This window comes from Mobula birostris, chromosome 19 (assembly GCF_030028105.1).
Source record: "Mobula birostris isolate sMobBir1 chromosome 19, sMobBir1.hap1, whole genome shotgun sequence".
Lineage (NCBI taxonomy): Eukaryota > Metazoa > Chordata > Chondrichthyes > Myliobatiformes > Myliobatidae > Mobula > Mobula birostris.
The window spans coordinates 57569389-57589191 of NC_092388.1; the positions used below are offsets into that span (position 1 = coordinate 57569389).

At 42.4% G+C, this 19803-nt stretch overlaps 1 protein-coding gene across 2 annotated transcripts in view; it reads left to right on the forward strand.

Moving 5' to 3' along the window:
- Positions 1-1756: 1756 nt before the first annotated feature.
- gfod1 (glucose-fructose oxidoreductase domain containing 1) overlaps positions 1757-19803 on the forward strand; it is a 91199-nt gene continuing 73152 nt past the window's right edge. The window contains exon 1 of one of the 2 annotated variants that reach the window (XM_072283660.1): positions 1757-2281. In XM_072283660.1, coding sequence (XP_072139761.1) covers positions 2029-2281 — 253 coding nt within the window. In that variant the 5' untranslated portion in view covers positions 1757-2028. Of the gene's footprint in view, positions 2282-3119; positions 3207-19803 lie in introns of those variants that run through there. The other variant, XM_072283662.1, reaches the window with a different exon arrangement.

Genomic DNA, 19803 nt, shown 5'->3' on the forward strand with positions numbered 1-19803 from the left:
AATCTATGCCTGTGTGGTAGACTGTGTTTATGTAATTATCTATGCCTGTGTGGTAGACTGTGCGTATGTAATTATCTATGCCTGTGTGGTAGACTGTGTGTGTGTGTGTGTGTGTGTAATAATCTATGCCTGTGTGGTAGACTGTGTGCGTGTAACAATCTATGCCTGTGTGGTAGACTGTGCGTATGTAATTATCTATGCCTGTGTGGTAGACTGTGCGTATGTAATTATCTATGCCTGTGTGGTAGACTGTGTGCGTGTAACAATCTATGCCTGTGTGGTAGACTGTGTTTATGTAATTATCTATGCCTGTGTGGTAGACTGTGCGTATGTAATTATCTATGCCTGTGTGGTAGACTGTGTGTGTGTGTGTGTGTGTAATAATCTATGCCTGTGTGGTAGACTGTGTGCGTGTAACAATCTATGCCTGTGTGGTAGACTGTGCGTATGTAATTATCTATGCCTGTGTGGTAGACTGTGCGTATGTAATTATCTATGCCTGTGTGGTAGACTGTGTGCGTGTAACAATCCATGCCTGTGCTGCAATGAGCAAATGAAGCGAAACACAGGCACGGAGATTGAGTTAGGATGCTTATGCGGACGTGAACGTTGAACAGCAAACAGGAGGGATCTTGACACGGGGCCTTGACACAGAGAGACGGAGTTTCATAGGTAAGTCTTGAAACTGGAGCAAAACTTCGAACACACTGTCCTAAGTGGCCGGGAAACATTAATTACCACACAGGCAAAACCAACAATCTGGCGACTAGTGGATGTAACACCGGGGTTCTTATGCTGCGGGTCTTGATGGAAACCAGGTGTGCCGTCATCAAAGCGAATTAGAAGCAAATGGGAAATTAATGGTCAGAACCGTGGCACAATCAAAGGAAATTAGGAGAAAGATAGGGAATTAATGATCGGGACCGTGACAGCCTGTGTGGTAGACTGTGTGTGTGTAACAACCTATGCCTGCATCTGTGTGCCTATTAAATTGTGGCTCTCAACACCTGTACCCCTCAATACTCCTGTCCTGTTGTGTCTGCCTGTGTAATTTTCTGTGTGACTGTACAGAAAGCTCTGATCTCAAATCCCCACTGCCTTGTGGCTATACCCACCCATGGGGAAGGCTTCAGGAGTGGAAATAGCCAGAACTGGAGTCCTTGAGGCAGTCCTATTTGAGTTCAATGCTGGCTGGTAACTCCTGGTGCCAAACTGTATGGGTCTCTGCCATTCCTTTGGGTTTGTCAGCTGTGTGGGGAGGGGAGCTGCATGCTCTCCATATGTACTGTCCAGGCTTGAGTGTCATATTGACAGCTGATGGAGGGTCTCAATGTACCTATTCACTTATCCTGTAGGTTGGTATCTGTTTTCTCTCTGTACCTGTGTAAGTCCTTGATTCCCTGTATCAGGAGCGCAGTTGCTGTACCTGTGGTCCAGTGTCTGTATCCGGGGGGCCAGTTCCCGTATCCATAGGTCAGCAGTTGTATTCAGGGGTCTGTCCCTCTATCTGGTGTCGCTGTCTGTGAATGAATGCTCCATTTTCTGGGTCAGTGCCTGTATCCGTGGATCAACTACTGGATCTGGGGTTCAGCCGCTACATCGATGGGTCAGTGCCTGCACCTGCGACTCTGTACCCGTCGGTCATTTCCTGTATTCCGTGCGTCAGACCGCCTGCCTCCCACTCGCCACTGACGGGCAGCCCCGCCAGCTGTCCTCACCCACTGATTGGGTGCCGCTTGCAACCTGCGGACGGGAGGGAACAGGCGAGCCAGCCCGCGGCGGAGGCGCCTGCGGACGTCGCTGAGTCGGAGCAGTCGGACCTAGAGGGCAGTGCAACACCGACGGAGGGCGGTCCCTGCATGTTCGGTCGCTGCAGACACAGACACACGGCAGGAAGCACAGAGCCGGGGCGCTGAACCCTTGTAACAGAAAATGAGAGCGGCGCGTCTGCCCATCGCCCCGCGACGGTGCTGCTAGCCCCGGAGGGGGCGAGCGAGCAACCTTTCCGCAGGGGTGGAGTTGTTCAACATGCTGCCTGGCGTGGGGGTTTTCGGCACCAGCCTCACCACACGGGTGATCGTCCCTCTGCTGCAGAGTCAGGGCTTCCCGGTCAAAGCACTGTGGGGAAGGACGCCCGAGAAAGCCGAGGAGCTGGCGAAGGAGATGGACGTGCCCTTCTACACCAACAGGATCGACGACGTCTTGCTGCACCACGACGTCGACTTGGTTTGCATCAACCTGCCGCCTCCACTCACCCGCCAGATCGCTGTAAAGACCTTGGGTAGGTGGCTTCGGGGTCTGGGACTACAGGTTTTGGGGAAGGGGTGGTGTGTATTGTTGAGACAGGAAGGGCAAAAACACACAGCTTGTGGCGTGTTCCTTTATCTCTTCTCTCCCTGCATCTCCTGGAGTCTCTCTGTTAGTATTGTGTAATTTCATGAAGCCTGTTTATCACTGCTACTGCAGCACCCACGCGGGGATACCTTCGGCCAATTCGATGTCAGTCTATGCCGATGCTCCTCGTCCACTGCAGTGACATTTTAAGCACAAAGTAATGGGCAAGCAGAATGCGGGTGGTCGATTTGTACTTGATGACGAGCGGCTCTCATTAGTCACAAGAGCTTACTCGCCAGCCATGTAAATAGAGGATGTGTCATAGCTAGTGGCAGGATATGATAAACGGTGTTTCTGATGAGATAATCGGGTACAAAGCCACAAACGGCTTGGGCTATTCTGTTAAATGGTTCACTTTCCAAAGTGTGCTGCTGGCTGGGACATTAAAATAAATTTGTGTTCCGGTCCCCACCTAACAAACGGTCGAAAGAGATTTTAAAAAACGGCTTCACACTTTCCAGAAGTGTACACTTTCAAGAAATGATGTGTCACTTCCTCCCCTTCTGTTCAGCACACATGTGTGACCACTGGAAGACAATACCGTACATGTCTGGTTGTTTTCTATTTTCATATTTCAGTAAGAATGAGAGTTTTTGTTCAGTTGAACAGTGACAGGAACTATGGTAATATTTACCTGTACAGGTGTTTAATTTTTTTTTGCAGCCAAGAATCTGTCATAAATGGACCATAGTTTTCCAAACTGATATCTCAGTTTATGGTTCCCCAATTGTCTAAACTGTGATCAAGTGTAGGCTGGACAATTACTTAGAATGACCAAATATGTTGAAAGGAACTTCCTGCATAAAATATGGGTAAGCAATTGTCTATTTCAACAGCCTGGACCATCCTGTCAAATAGGACTGGAAGAAATCCTTATTATTTTTGTTTGTAGCAGCCAGGCAGGCTGGGCTATCATCTATTACCTCATCTCTGACTGGGGCAGGTATTGGATTAGGTCTGTCAATTTAACCAAGATTATGGTTCCTGGAGCAAAATTGCCTCTGTGTAGAAACGGAGTGAGAGTGTGAATGTAAATTCAGTATGTCATCTTGTCAGTACTATTTTACCTTGAGTCAATTCTTCTGATGCAAAGTTAATTTAGCATTAAAAAATGTCATCAGCTAAAGAATGCAGGATGGTTTTGAAGAGCAGCAAGGTCAGCTGCTCTGGTATGAATGTGATTTTTTTCCTCCTGTCCTGAGAGATACCTTCATAGTTCATTCTGGCAGTACTTTTTAGGCTGGCTGCAGTTTTACTGAGCAGAATCCTTAATCTGAAGTTGTCAGAGTAACTGCTGATAATGCAAATTATTTTTGTACTGCTCAGTGACATTTAGCAATGATTTTATAGATTCTGATGACTTTGCAATAAGAGATCAAAGAGGTAAATGGTGTGCTAAAGGTAAACTGGAACGTTTTTAATGCTCTCTGAGAATGGAGCAAAGACTTGTTCAGGCTCTGGATGCTTAAACATCTGGGGGATCCGTATGTTTCGGAGACCAATTGCTATTATCAAGTTGTTGCATATTATTCAAAAAATCTTCTGACTATCTGACCATATTTTTAAACGCTGGATTCTTTTTCATTTAGTGGTTCTACGTAATTTTACTGTGTTGTGGAAGATCTTTACAGTGTACTCTTCTATTTGCAAGGAGCATTTAGTGGAAGCTCTGTCTTTGGTAGGGGTCTTCAGGCAGGGTTTCTATATTAGCATTTGGGGTTTCAGGTGTTATTTACATGGTTTAATGCATCATCCAGATGTAGAGTAGTTCCATGTCATCAAGTTATTTGAACATGTTATAGCGTTGGTGCAGGACAATAGTCTAGAAATTCACTTGTGTGGTACTGTTTACTTCAGCACCATGTAGAGTGTAGCTACAATTTCTGCATCTTTTCCACATCCTTTTGTGTTACGACCACAGTTTGACCTGGTCGTTTGCTTGCATACCTGTGATATGTTAGCATCAGATGCAGGGAGTGTACTCATTCCCCTTGTAGTGCTTGTTTTGGGCATCTATTTACTCTTTATTTTCTGGATCTGAGCCTGATTGGTAAAGCAAATATTTGTTGTCTATCCCTAGATACCCTTAAAGGTGGTGATGAGCTGCCACTTTGAGCTACTGTCTGGTGATGGTACTTTTACTGCTCTTGTAGTGGGTGTTCCAGGATTTAAATTCGGTGATGTTGAAGAATCAGTAATATATTTCCAAGTCAAAAACTGTGCGACTTGGAGAGGAGCCTGATATTGGTGGTGTTCCCACGTGGTGGCTACTTTTGTCCTTCCTGGTAGTTGAGTCTTAGGTTTGGGAGGTGTAGTTGGAGTAACCTGGATGACAGATAGTACACACTGGCTTTTCCATGGCTTTGCCAAAGGATTTGAACATTTGGGATGCTGGATGAAGTACCTGTCATGTGGGCTGCTTTGTCCTTGGATGGGGTAAAGCATCTGGAGCTTTGCACTTGTAGGGGTAGGTATAGTGTCCCGTTACACACCTGAGTGATAAATGGTGGGCAAGCTCTTTGATATCAGGATGCAAATCACCCACTGCAGATATGCATTCTCTGACTTGTTCTCATAGCCACTGTTTTTTTGTGTGGAAGTTCTGATCTGTGGTGACCCTGATGATGTTGATGATGGGGAATTCAGTGATGATAATGCAGTTAAAAGTCGAGGATAGGTGGCTAGATCCTCGTGTGATGGGGGTCAGTAATTTTCTGGCACTTTAGTGGCATGAATGTCAACTTGTCACTTACCAACTGATGCCTGAATGTTGAACAGGTCTTGCTACGTGCAGGCATGGACCGCATAATTTGGTGGGGAGTTGGAAATTGAATTGAACTAGATTAATAAATTCATGAAGTTGTACACCATGGAAGCAGGTGCATTTGTCCTACTTGTCCACGGTCAGGCTCCCAAGCCTCTTGGGCCTCTTTATGACTATCACATCTTATTCACCCCCTCACCCAATGGCACAATGGCCGTAGGTTCTGAGGTTCTGGCGGCCTGATAGTGAAATATCACAATGGAAGCTTCCTGTTCACCTGTCTCACCAATGGACAACCAAGGTGGGTCCAGGACAACTGCTTTTCTCTCCCCATGGTGCTAGCTTTAATCCAGGTTTGCAAGTTCCCACCTCAGCCTGTGTAGGAAGAAATGTAATAAAGTGGCAGTCAGCTCTGTGCCTACCCAGCCAAGTAGTGAAGAAACACACTACCTGAAATGCTTTAGAAATGGCTTATAATCATTTCAAGGCCAGATGATTGTCATCAGTATATGACATTTGGTGTGATTCTTCAGTCTGTGATTTACTGGTGTAAGAAAATTGTATGTTGTATAAAAGCAGCCGAGCAAAATATAAATTACTAAATGCACCAACTTCCTGGGTTTCTCACTGGTTAAGTGTTGATGTCTGCTAAACCAATAGAAAATGGGCAGTAATCCAAAGTCATGTACTGTAATTGTAGACTTGTGGAAGTCTCAGTGACTGGAGTTCTAATTTTAGATTTGTTTTCTTCAATTTTCTTTTGCTTTCTTGTTGTTTTTCCTAGTTTAAGTTTTGACTTGATTGGACAAGATCTATTGTTACATTTACAGCAAGAGTGATAGCTATACTTTTCCACATGGCCAATGTCTCTAGAATGCAGGCTCTTACAGATAGCTCAGATATGCCCAGTGCCTCTGCTAGCAATTGATGTAGAATCTACAGTGATTTAAATGGTTGGATTACAATAGTAGTCCAATTGATATTATAAGTAATAGGAGGATTCATTTCTGATTAAAATGGTAAGCTTAATAGAACTATGATGATGAGCACATTCATGGTTGTTGGCGAGTTTAATCGTATGTACCAAGAAGAAAGTCTGTGTGTGTGTTATGGTCTCTCTCTCCCTCTTGCTCGTTGTTCCCGAAGGAAGGTCTCTGCGTTCGAGTAGTCTCTCTTTCCCTCGATGCTGTCAGAGGACGGTGCCAGAGTTCTGGGTCTTGGGTGAGGTTTAATCAACACGGTTTGTGGATTGGACCCCATGTTATGATGTGTTTCTGGTTTCTAGTCACTCCTTTTTTGTTGCTGTTTTGGGTGATTTTGAATTGGGGTGGCCTGCACAGATAATGAACACTGAGAACTGAATATGCCTGGACTCTTTTGACTTGTGTTTTATACTCTGTGTTTTTCATTTTTTTTTTTTGTTGCTATTTGTGAATTTTTTTTCGCATGAGGGGGTTGATGGTTTTCCTTGAAAGGATTCCATGGTTCACTTTCTTTCGTGGCTGTCTGTGGGAAAGGCAAATCTCAGAATTGTATACTGCATACATACTTTGATAATAAATGCACCTTGAATCTTCGAACTTGTTGGTAAATGTGCTATATAATAATACGAGCGTATTCTATTCATATTCCGGTCATTTCTAAGGATAAAGTTCTATGGAATGATAATTTTATCTGTCAGGTTGTAAGTGCTAGATTTGTGGCATTAGTAGAGGTATTCATCGACATATGAATTTTCGGTAAGACTCTGTTGGTGTTCAAGGTTATTTTTCGGTTTAGCGGCTCTCCAGAATGCAGCACACTGCAGAGTCCTTAACACCTTTCATCCAACCTGCTTGATTTATGAAAGCTGGCTTAAAGGAAGGTTTTCAAGAACATGTCCCATTTATAAATCAATGAATGGCTGGTAATTACAATGCCAATATGATGATGATATCTGAAATTCTAGGGCAGAGTATGGTAACAAAATCATTGAAGCCATCCTTACTTCATCACTTTGAATTTATACTACTTATGTGCAACTTGAATTTGCTGATCTGAAAGTTTGCAACGTTCAAGTTTTAGCTGTAGAGCCTTTTTTGTTGGATAAAATCCAAATCAGAATTATGCAACTGAATGCGAACGTGACTCACAACACGTTTTTTGGTTGACCTGAGGCTTTATTCAGATTGTGCCACTGCAAAACGCAAAATGTTGGCCTTTCATCCCAACTCATTCATGATTCTCCAAGTTGCCTATCTAACCTAGTTTCATCTGCCTGTGTTTGACCCATATCCTCTGAGTCTTTCTCATCTAATTTTCTTCTAAATTTTATAATTGTACCTGCCTCAAGCAGTTCCCCTGGCACCTCAGCTCATGTATGTACCACTCTCTGGGTGAAAGAGTTGCCCCTCAGGTTCGTACTAAATCTTCCCTCTCACCCTAAACCTCTGCTCCCTAATACTTGATTCCACACTCCTGGGTAAAAGGCTGTGTGCATTCACCCTGTTGATGCCTTTCATGATTTTATACACCTTCATAAAGTCAACCCTCAGCTGCCTTTGCTCCGGGGAGTACAGTCCCAGCCTCTCCAGTACCACCTAATGAGGCAAGCTCTCCAGTCCTGACAACATCCTTGTGAATTTGTTTCTGTATTCTTTCTTGTATAATGGCATCTTTCCAATAACAGGATGACCAAAACTGAAGGCAGTACTCTATCAGTGGCCTAACCAGCTGCTATATCCAGGCTTCCATACTCATTTCCCTGACTAGTGAAGGCCAGCATGTGAAAAGCCTTCTTCTCCATTCATTCTACTTGTGATGCCACTTTCAGGGAATTGTTCAGGAGCATTCATAAGTAACAAGGTGAGCTTCTGGTTTTGTTTGTCTTTCTCTGTTGGATATGACTCACAGCTATATTAACTGCGGTTGGATCGCACTTGGTACACTTTGGACAGTTATAGGTACAGTACACACTGTAGTCCATGCAGACATTGTAGAGAAGCTGGATACAGTGCACCAATGGAGTTACAGGGATGATGCCAGAACAGAAAATCTCCGGTGATCAGGGGTAACCTATTCCAGGAAAGACAAGGAGACATAGTTGAAGTTTACAGAACTATAATTACATAAATACAGGGAAGATATCTTCACAACAAATATCCAAATAAATAAAAAGTAACTACCAATAAATTAAATTTTAAAAAAGCAATAAACTTTGTAAGATTACAGATGTGAGAATATGAAACTCACTACAGGTCTTCCCAGGGGTTATGATCTCTCCACTTAGACCCACCTATGGATTTCCCCTACAAGTGTTTGAGAGACCTTGTAGGATAGAGTTGCCAGCTACCGCATGGCTGCAGGCATCTTCTGCTGAATGGGAATGGGGCCTGCTCCAACCATCCTGCTTATGGACTGTTTGTCCCACTCTTCCTATGGACAGAAGCTATGTAGGGCCACCAGACTTAAAAACAGTTACTTCCCCAAGCAGTAAGGCTGATCAGCACCTCAACCCACTGACTTCATTATTTCCTGTCAGTTATCTTACGCACAGCCTAGCATCACTTTATGGACATATATTAAATCTATATATATACTATCTTAAGTATTTATATTTATTGTGGTTTTGTTTTTATTGTGTTCTTTATCTTTTGTGGTTTTTTTATGTTGCATCAGATCTGACATAACACTTGTTTTATTCTCCTTTACTTGTATACAGGAAATGACAGTAAACAATCTTGAATTTCCACGTGCCTTTCTCTCCCAGCGACCCACTTCAACCATGAGCCTAAACAGATTGTAAAACCAAGCAAAGATGGCAGCACTGACCAGACTCACTCACTGAGTCATAACCTGGGAATTGCCTATAAATATATTTATATAAATTGCTCCTTATGCTTGTGGATATGGAGTACGTTATCCTCAGAGAGGGATCAGAAGTGGAGAGAGTGAGTAGTTTCAAGTTCCTGGGTGCAAAGATCTCTGAAGACCTAACCTGGTCCCAACCTATTGATGCAGTTATAAAGAAGGCAAGACAGCGACTGTACTTCATTAGGAGTTTGAAGCGATTTGGTATGTCAACAAAAACACTCAAAAACTTCTATAAATGTACCATGGAGAGCATTCTGACAGGATGCATCAGTGTCTAGTATGGGGGGGGGGGGGGCTACTGCACAGGACCAAAAGAAGCTGCAGAGGGTCTGGAGTATTGTGTTCAGTTTTGGTCACCAAATTACATGAAGGATATAAATAAGGTTGAAAGAGTGCAGAGAAGGTTTACAAGGATGTTGCCGGGACTTGAGAAACTCAGTTACAGAGAAAGGTTGAATAGGTTAGGACTTTATTCCCTGGAGCGTAGAAGAATGAGGGAAGATTTGATAGAGGTATATAAAATTATGATGGGTATAGATAGAGTGAATGCAAGCAGGCTTTTTCCACTGAGGCAAGGGGAGAAGAAAACCAGAGGACATGGGTTAAGGGTGAGGGGGGAAAAGTTTAAAGGGAACATTAGGTGGGGCTTCTTCACACAGAGAGTGGTGGGAGTATGGAATGAGCTGCCAGACGAGGTGGTAAATGCAGGTTCTTTTTTAACATTTAAGAATAAATTGGACAGATACATGGATGGGAGGTGTATGGAGGAATATGGTCCGTGTGCAGGTCAGTGGGACTAGGCAGAAAATGGTTTGGCACAGCCAAGAAGGGCCAAAAGGCCTGTTTCTGTGCTGTAGTTTTTCTATGGTTTCTATGGAAGCCAAGCCATGGAACAGTGTCTCTGGAGGGTTGTAAATCTGGTCAGCTCCATCTTGGGTACTAGCCTACAAAGTATCCAGGACATCTTCAAAGAGCGGTGTCTCAGAAAGGCAGCGTCCATTATTAAGGACCCCCAGCACCCAGGGCATGCCCTTTTCTCACTGTTACCATCAGGTAGGAGATACACACTCAGCGATTCAGGAATAGCTTCTTCCCCTCTGCCATCCGATTCCTAAATGGACTTAGAACCCATGAACACCACCTCACTTTTTCAATATATATTATTTCTGTTTTTACACAATTTTTATTGTACACATACGGTAATTTATTTATTTATGTTATTCTATATTATGTATTGCATCGAATTGCTGCTGCTAAGTTAACAAATTTCACGACGCATTGATATCTTGGGACACATCGATAATAAACCTGATTCTGATTCTGACCTAGGAATAAAAAGAAGGACTTTTGTACAGTGTGCCCTAAATAACTAATGCAGTAAGGAGGTCAAAGTAGTTTTATCAAAATATAGAAATTAATAAATGGCTCTTAATTGGACTCTGAAGGACTGGTAATACGATTAAGGAAGGGTAATCTGCAGGAATCCTAGAGAATTTATTCTTTATCAATTTTATGTAAGCTTATAAAAAATTACTTGAAAATTTTTGACTTAAATGTATTTATTCCAGTTAGTGGCAGTGGGTAAAGATCAGAATTTAATTGTGCAATCTGCATTAGGCCGATCAGATGTAGGTATTATCATAGAGGTATCTAAAAGCATGCTGGATTAAAAGAAAGATAAATATATAGGTCGACCAGATGATCTGCAACAAGTCAGGAGGAGGGATGTGCGTAACATAACAGTCATGGACCTGTCATTCTAGAAGACTTGTTTCTGCCCTGTAATTTTTATGTAATTATTAAAAATAATTAAAACATTGAAATGCAATTTAGTGGGGAGAAGTGTTTACTTGTAGCTACACAGCCTGGGATACTTGGAGCTGGGTAGACTGCACAGGTATTCTGAAGTATGGGGCAATGCCTGTCCTGGATAGTGGGGGCCCTTGATGATGGATGTTGCTTTCCCATGACAGCGCTCCTTGTAGATGTGTTCTGTGGTGGGAAGGGATTTACCTGTGATGGACTGGGTTATATCTAGTACTTTTCCTGCTGAAGGGTCTTGGCCTGAAATGTCAACTGTACTTTTTTCCATAGATGCTGCCTGACCTGCTGAGTTCCTCCTGCATTTTGTGTGTGTTGCTTCGATTTCCAGCATCTGCAGATTTTCTCTTGCTTGTGATTTGATCCACTACTTTTGTAGGCTTTTCACAGATGCATTGTTCCAGATTCAGTCCAGGGTACGTACAAGGGCATTTCAGGAGTCCCCACTGGCTTTTCCTGGTTGTCCATGAAAGTGATGTTGAAAATGCATAAAAAAAGTGAAGCTTTATTTTCATTGTGTTGTTGCCACCAGCTCAGCTTTACTTCAGCTTTGTTTGTGGCCGAAAGGTGCTGACTGTTTTTGCCTTTACTTCATTTGAAGATGTAGTATCTTCTGTGACTGTTTTTGAAAGGTATTTGAAGTCTTTGCATTTTCATTGCCAAATTTTATTGCAACATCTTTATGACTGGATGATGACATCATTAGATTGTTCTTTGTGGTAATTTCCTCTCTGTGGCTCAATGCAGCCTTGCTGTTAATTGGTTCAGTTTTCCTGCATCATTGTCATCCACAAAACAAAACTTGTTCATTTCTTCTTCTCCCATTGGCACCACATTGGTTAATATCAGTGATAGTTACAAAGACTAGGTGCAATCTGTTCCAGGTCCAAATGAAAGGCATCAGCAGGTGACTGACACTGCACTGTGCTGTCACAGTTCAAAGGAAGTAATTTATGACTTTAATAAGAACTGGTTTGGCTTCATTGTAGAGTCAGAAACCTGGTTGAGAAATACATTTCCAGGAAAGGAGCAACACATGCAATGCCATAGGAACTCAACAAGTCAGCTGAGGATGGGTCTCAATCCTAAACATTGACAGTCCATTTCCCCTCATAGATGTTGCCTGACTCTCCTGAGATCACCCAGCATCTTGTGTGGTGCTCCAGATGCCAGTATTTTCAGTTGCTTTTGTTTCAATGTGGGCATGTATCTGGATGGTGGTGATGCTTAATGCTTTGGGAGAGTCAAAGGAAATTGGGGAGGGCAGGTAGCATGGGACAGCGTATTTGAAGGTGGGGAGGTGGTAGCTGTGGAAATAGTTGTTGGTATTGAGCAGCAGACACAGAATGTCTGGAAAGGAAGTGGGGAGAATCCAGAACAAGAAGGTCCAAGGAAGTGTGCAATCTGGCAGGTGATAGATGAGCAGAGATCACGGGGGGGGGGGGGGGGGGAGAGTGGTGAGAGAGGGTCTCACTGAACTCCCCTCATAGAGATTTAAATTTCTTCAGGGTAGGCATCCCTCAAGCAGACTTTGCGGTGGAGCAGCCAATCATAAACACAAGAGATTCTGCAGATGCTGGAAATCCAGAGTAACAAAGCACAGTGCTGGAGGAGCTCAACAAGTTAGGCAGCATCTATGGAAATGAATAAACAGTCAACGTTTTGGTCTGAACCCCACTTCCCCTCCCACCACCTTCTTATTCCGGATTCCAGTCCCCCTTCCTTTCCACTCCTGATGAAGGGTCTCAGTCTGAAACATTGACTGTTTACTTTCCTCCATAGATGCTGCCTGACTTGCTGAGCATTTTGTGTGTGTTGCTCAACATCTCCAGTGTCTGCAGAATCTCTTGTATTTATAGTTGTTGATATTATCAGCTAAAATGAGAACCGAGGGGAGGTGGTGGGGGTGCAGGGTTTAGTGCAAACAGTTATGGTAGATTTTGTGGATAAGAGAGGTTTCCAGAATTATTCAGGGGTGACAGGAGGATAACTAGAGAAAAATACAAGTTCAAGTCTATGGAGAGGAGAAATTTTGAATGCAAACACGAGGAATTCTGCAGATGCTGGAAATTCAAGCAACACACATCAAAGTTGCTGGTGAACGCAGCAGGCCAGGCAGCATCTCTAGGAAGAGGTACAGTCGACGTTTCAGGCCGAGACCCTTCGTCATTTTGAAGAAGCAGGAGAAGAAATTTTGAAGGAGGTTTGTCATGGTAGGTGGCAAGCAGAGAATGATTGATGTAACTAATCGGATAGACTCTGAATGGAAAAAAGGTGATGTGCTCCACAGTCTTGATGTTGGAGATGGGGTGAAATCTTAAACTAACTAACATAGATTAAAAGAAGATTGTTAGCCCATGCAGTATATAAAAGATATTTTCCTGTGGTAATTGAGAGGCTTACTTTGATAGAAAACATTTTTCATGTATCTCCTATGAAAGCGAAATATTACAACTAAGCACAAGATCTAAATAACTTGTGAAATCATTGGATTAGTCTTCTGGCTAAAATTACTGAATGGTCTTTGCTGGTGTTTGGGAGCTGCTTCAGTTGCAGCAGTTCATCTTACTAATGTCAAATTCCGTTACACACAAATCAAGCTGACGAAAATAATCTGTGCAGAATTCATTTTAATAAATTATTTTTCAGTGAAAATAGAAGCTTAATGGCACCATTGAAACGTAGGGAATAAATGAGAGCCCGCATTAGTGACAGGTTTCAAAGAACTGGAGGAAAGATAGGCAAATCAAAAGGAGCGAACTGCATAATTTTCATGTTGTCATTACATTATGTATACGTGTCCATATGTTAATGTCCCTGATTCCACTACTTGTCTAAATTTGGCATCAATGACATGTTAACTACTTTGCATCAGTTCTCTGAATCTGGAGTTTATGTAAAATAGGACCGGTAGTGTACCCACCTCTGTATTTCCCTATCTGATATCACTCCTCTTCTTTGTGCTCTTTGACTAGTGTAATGTATCAGGTTCGCAGGTCTGGCGAATCAGGCAGCAAGTACACTCTCTGTGAATAGGTATATTAATCATTTATATACAAGCAGTAAAAATTCGACCAAACGTTCATTTTCCCCAACTTACACTACAAAGTGGATACTCAGCAGCATGTGTACATTCAACAAATATACTTTGTTAAAAGTGCACACTTCCCAATTGCCTTAAACAAAGGAAGAAGAGAGCAAGCCCCTTCCGCATGCTATTCTATATTCCCAGGATATTTGAAACTGGGTACCAGGCAGTTATCCATGGGAAAAGCAATTGCAGCTTCTAGACTAACAAATCACAACAGAAGTGACTTTTGACAATCAGACTAAGGCATGTCCCCACAGGACAACTAAGGAATGCAACTGTGCCTCATCATGTTTAGGTGTAGTTCAGCTGCTTTAGTCTCCAATAACTGGCAAAGGGTTCTCCCATTTCAAGACATAAGCATACCATCTATCATTTGGATTGGATGTTTAACCAGACATGGAAAGTGCTTACTGGAGTAATGAACTATTTTCATTAATATAGGGCCTCTGTGCTTGAGACTCTTTTCTTGGTTTTGTGCCGGGCTTGGGGGGTGGGGGTGGTGGGAGTTGTTGATATCTTTTCGTTCAACAACTCCTATGGTTTTTCTGTATTACATGGCTATCTGGAAAAGATGAATATCAAAGTTGTATTGTACATGCAAACTTTGACAATAAAATGAACCTTTGAACCTTTGATTTTGGTATGGCCTAGTGTATTTGTAAAATACGGTACAAAAAGTTAGCGAACTCTTTTTAAAGACCTCCTGTATTACCTATACAGCAGTTGCTTGTCTGAAACTCAATTTTACTTGTTACTTTCAGGGATTAAAAAAAATAGATCTGGAATGTTAAATTTAACTGCTGAGATCAGACATTGATGTATTGCTTTGCTTCCATTGTGTATAAATCACCATGGTGATCTGGTAGAATGGTCTTTGGGACTGTGGAACGACTTGAGTACATTAAGAAAGAAGCAGGAAGAAGGCATTGTGTAGGAGGTTACACCCATGACAAGTATACAGGAAGCACTTCTGTGAGAATTTTACTGAGGTGCAATGTTTGAGGTATCTTCAAAAGCTTTAAGTTCCTCGGGGTCAATATCACAAATGACCTGACTTGGTCCAACCAAGCAGTGTCCACTGCCAAGAAGGCCCACCTGCACCTTTACTTCCTGAGAAAACTAAACAAATTTGGCCTGTCCCCAAAAACCCTCACTAATTTTTATAGATGCACCGTAGAAAGCATTCTTCTAGGGTGCATCTCAACCTGGTATGGAAGTTGTCCTGTCCAAGACCGGAAGAAGCTTCAGAAGATTGTGAACACGGCACAGCACATACTTCTACATAGCAATACTGCCAGGATAATCAAGGACACGACCCACCCAGCCAACACACTTTTCGTCCCTCTTCCCTCCGGGAGAAGGCTCAGGAGATTGAAGACTTGTATGGCCAGATTTGGGAACAGCTTCTTTCCAACTGTGATAAGATTGCTGAACGGATCCTGACCCGGATCTGGGCCGTACCCTCCAAATATCTGGACCTGCCTCTTGATTTTTTTGCACTACCTTACTTTCCATTTTTCTATTTTCTATTTATGATTTATAATTTAAATTTTTAATATTTACTATCGATTTGTAATCCAGGGAGTGGGAAGTGCAGAATCAAATATCGCTGTGATGATTGTATGTTCTAGTATCAATTGTTTAGCGACAATAAAGTATAAAGTATCTGTTGTCTTCCCTTTAATGCTACAGATTATTTCTGTTCTGGACCAGGTAACATTAGCGACCTCACTCATTCCCCTTCATAGCTGTATCAGGGAGCACACTAAGCTTTTCCCAGTGGGAGGTGTTGTGTATTTAAAAATTTTAGTAATATGTGAGTAATATTCTAAATATATTGTCTGATTAAGCGTTCTTTATTTGTTTAAATAATTCATGACAGGTTATATGTAGAAGTATGTGAATGGCATATGTCATTACACCACCACGTCAGAAGTGTGTACCTCGCTTAAAGTAAAAACAAAACATGCATATCTCGGGTTCTCTTGTGTTTATTTTGATTGGCTTTTTGTTTTGGAATTACAAAGATAACTGTGGTAACAAGGAAGTTTTAAATGATCCTAAGATGACCATCTACCTATTGGCAGGGGAGCAGTGTGGAATTGGTCGTAGTGAGGACTAGGCCTGAAGCGATGGTTTCGCAAGTTTACAGCTGCCCAGGAGAGAGGCTTCAGAGTCAATGCGCTCCACGGGAGGTGGTGTGGTGTGGCATCCAAGTAGGAGTCAATGCTGCCCCTCCCCAGTGTTTGCTTGGCAGTAGACAAGCTGTATTGTGTTCAACTGCAGACAGCCAGGGTCTTGGTCATTTTTTTTATGTGACTGTATTGTACTAATATCTTATTGTGTGCTTGCTATCTTATATGTGCCATACTGTATGTGCTTTGTGCTGTGTGTGACTGTGGATACTGTGTTTTGCACTTTGGCATTGGAGTGACGTTGTTTCATTTGGCTGTATTCATTGGTATTCATGTATGGTTGAATGACAATTGAACTTGAAGTGCTGCGAGCTGTTTGAGTTTAAAAAAAGGCGTAGCAAGAAATGATTGTGTGAAAAAAACAGCCAGCATATGCTTCTTCAGGAAGGGATGGACAGTCAAGTTAAATAATAAAGGCAGAAGATGGACAACTTCACAGGCTCAGAAACAGTGAGTACTGGATGATAATAATCATACATTTAAAAAAAAATGGCTGGCTGTATTGGAAAAATAGATGTGTTCGATTGTACAAGCAATAACTGAATATTGTATACTAAGCAAATTGAGCAGCATTTTGTTGCAAATGAAATAATCAATGAAAAGCTAGTGCCAGTTTTGCTGAGTGCATTTGGTCTAAAGGGATACAGTTTTCTTAGAAATTTGAGACAACTACAGCTTGATTGGAGAAACATCCATCATTTGCACTCTGCACGTATCCCCTGCAATAGGGTCAACTGAAAGCAAATTAAGAAAGGTACTGGCTGACGCCACAGCATTATCTGAAGTTGGCATTGGAAAACTGTTGAATGTGGTTTCTTGTCACCACTTACAATCACCTTGATCTTAAAGCATAGCATCATGACGCAGGCAACGTGTTCTGCAAATCTGTGGCAGCAGTCATGCTTATTCACCCTGGTTTAATCCCTTGACACAGATTTTGTTTTAAGGTGTTAACCATTACAGAGCTGCAGAGCTTCCCTTGCAGAGTTATGCAGTTAACAATGAAAAACGTTGTCACTTTATTGCTTGAGCTATTAGGGAGGTAGTTTGTAATACACCTTTGTGTGAATTTGCGGTTGTATGCTGTCTGCTCCTTCCTGTTCTTCATGAAGTATTGGGAAAGCATTGACACTAGCACTCACAACAGCTGTGATGAAATGCTTTGAGAGGTTGGTTATGGCTAGAATCAACTCCTGCCTCAGCAAGGGCCTGGACCTGTTGCAATTTGCCTATTACCACAATAGGTCTACAGCAGCTACAATCTCAGTGGCTCTTCAAGTGGCCTTCGATCACCTGGAAAATGCAAACAACTATGTCAGGATGCTGTTCATTAACTATAGCTAATGTTTAACACCATCATTCCTACAGCCCTGATCAAAAAGCTATAGAAACTGGGTTTCTGTACCTCCCACTGCAATTGGACCCTTGACTTCCTATGTGGAAGACCACAATCTGTGCAGATTGGTAATAATATCTCCTCCTCTCTGATGATCAACCTTGGCGTACCTCAAGGACGTGTGCTTAGCCCATTGCTGCACTCTGTCTATGCCCATGACTGTGTGGCTAGGCATAGCTCAAATGCCATCTATAAATTTGCTGATAATACAGCTATTGTTGGTAGAACCTCAGATGAGATGAGAGGGCCCACAGGGGTGAGATATCCCAGCTAGTTGAGTGGTGTTGCAGAAACAACCTTGTACTCAATGTCAATAAGAGCAAAGATCCGATGGTGGACTTCAGAAAGGATAAGACGAGGGAACACACACCAGTCCTCATAGAGGAATCAGAAGTGGAGAGAGTGAGCCATTTCAAGTTCCTGGGTGTCAAGATCCCTGAGGATCTAACCTGGCCCCAACATATTGATGCAGCTATAAAGAAGGCAAGATAGTGGCTATATTTCATTAGGAGTTTGAGGAGAATTGGTTTGTCACCTAAAACGCTCAAACTTCTACCATGGAGAGCATTCTGACATCACTGAATCACTGTCTGATATGGGGGTGGGGGTCTGCACAGAACCAAAAAAAGCTGCAGAAATTTGTAAAATTAGTCAGCTCCATCAAGTGTACTAGCCTCTGTAATATCCAAGACATTCTCAAGGGGAGGTGCCTCAGAGATGTAGCATTCATTATTAAGGACCCCCACCACCTAGGACATGCCCTCTTCTCATTGTTACCGTCAGGAAGGAGGTACAGAAGCCTGAAGGCACACACTCAGTGATTCAGGAACAGCTCTTCCTCTCTGCTATACAATTCCTAAATGGACATTGAACCCATGAACACTATCTCACTACTTTTTTCTTATGTCTTGTTTTGCACTACTTATAATTTAGCTATTTAATATACATATGTATATACTTACTGTAATTGATTTTTTTTTTCTATTAAAGGCATCTGTTAGTCTTGCTAGACCATGGATCTGTGCCTGGAAAATGTGCCTGTGTCACTCTCCAGGGCGCCGGCCTGGGCAAGGTTGTATGGAAGACTGGCAGTTGCCCATGCTGCAAGTCTCCCCTCTCCACGACACCGATGTTGTCCAAGGGAAGAGCAAGGGCCGATACGGCTTGGCACCAGTGTCGTCGTAGAGCACTGTGTGATTAAGTGCCTTGCTCAAGGACACAGCACGCTGCCTTGGCTGGGGCTCGAACTCACGACCTACAGATCGCTAGTTGAATGCCTTAACCACATGGCCACGTGCCCACACGTGCCAAGTAACTTTTTTCTATATTACTGTGTATTACATTGTACTGCTGCTGCTAAGTTAATTTCATGACATATGCCTGTGATATTAAACCTGATTCTGATAATGTGCTCATAAAGGTAATGAATAGTGCTTTATGTGAACCATTCATTCCATCCCAACTGTACAAATGTTGTCACGTTCCTACCACTAAGCATACTGCTGCAGTTTGACATTTTCCATTGGTCCAAACTTGAGCATATGAGTGGCAAATTCCGTCTCCGTATCAGCAATGATGGAAATTATTGTGAGTCACCCATGGGCAGCTCTTATTAGTTACAAATACTTGCAGCCAAACATTAATCTCTCAAGTACTCACTGAACATAATTCTGGCCAAGTATTCTGTGTATTTTTTTATTCAGCTATCAAATATCTAATCATTAAGTAATCAAACTTTATATGGAGATTTTTTTTTGAAATCCTGTCAGAATATAACAAGTTTGACAGCATTTTGGCAAATTCCTTGCGCATCTTTGCTGCACACCAAAGTAGGCCTGTAGTGGAAGATTGAGGCTTGCTTCAGCAACCAGTGAAGAGCGCTTTTGGGAACTGATGTTACCTGGCCCACTGCTGGGAAATCGGAGATCTCCACTGTCTTGCAGTTAAGTGTTTTTCCGAGTGTTCAGTCTTATCTGTTCTGTAACCCATTGATATTGGTAGCCTCAGGTAAATATATTGCTCCTCAAGTCTATGATGTATAAAGTATGTTGTGGATCTTGACATCCAGAACATTAACATTAGTCATGAGTTGCATCAATAGGCCATACTGTTGAACTCTAGTGGAGTCTTAACCTTACTGTAACATATTGACAGAAGTAAACAATGAGGGTTGTGTTGAGCTACATTCCTTGTACAGTGACCTGTTATGTCTCTCAGCAGGTTAATAAAATTGTGTTTTCTCATTTCACTTTGTCACATCATTGTATTTAATAATGCAGCACTCTGTCAA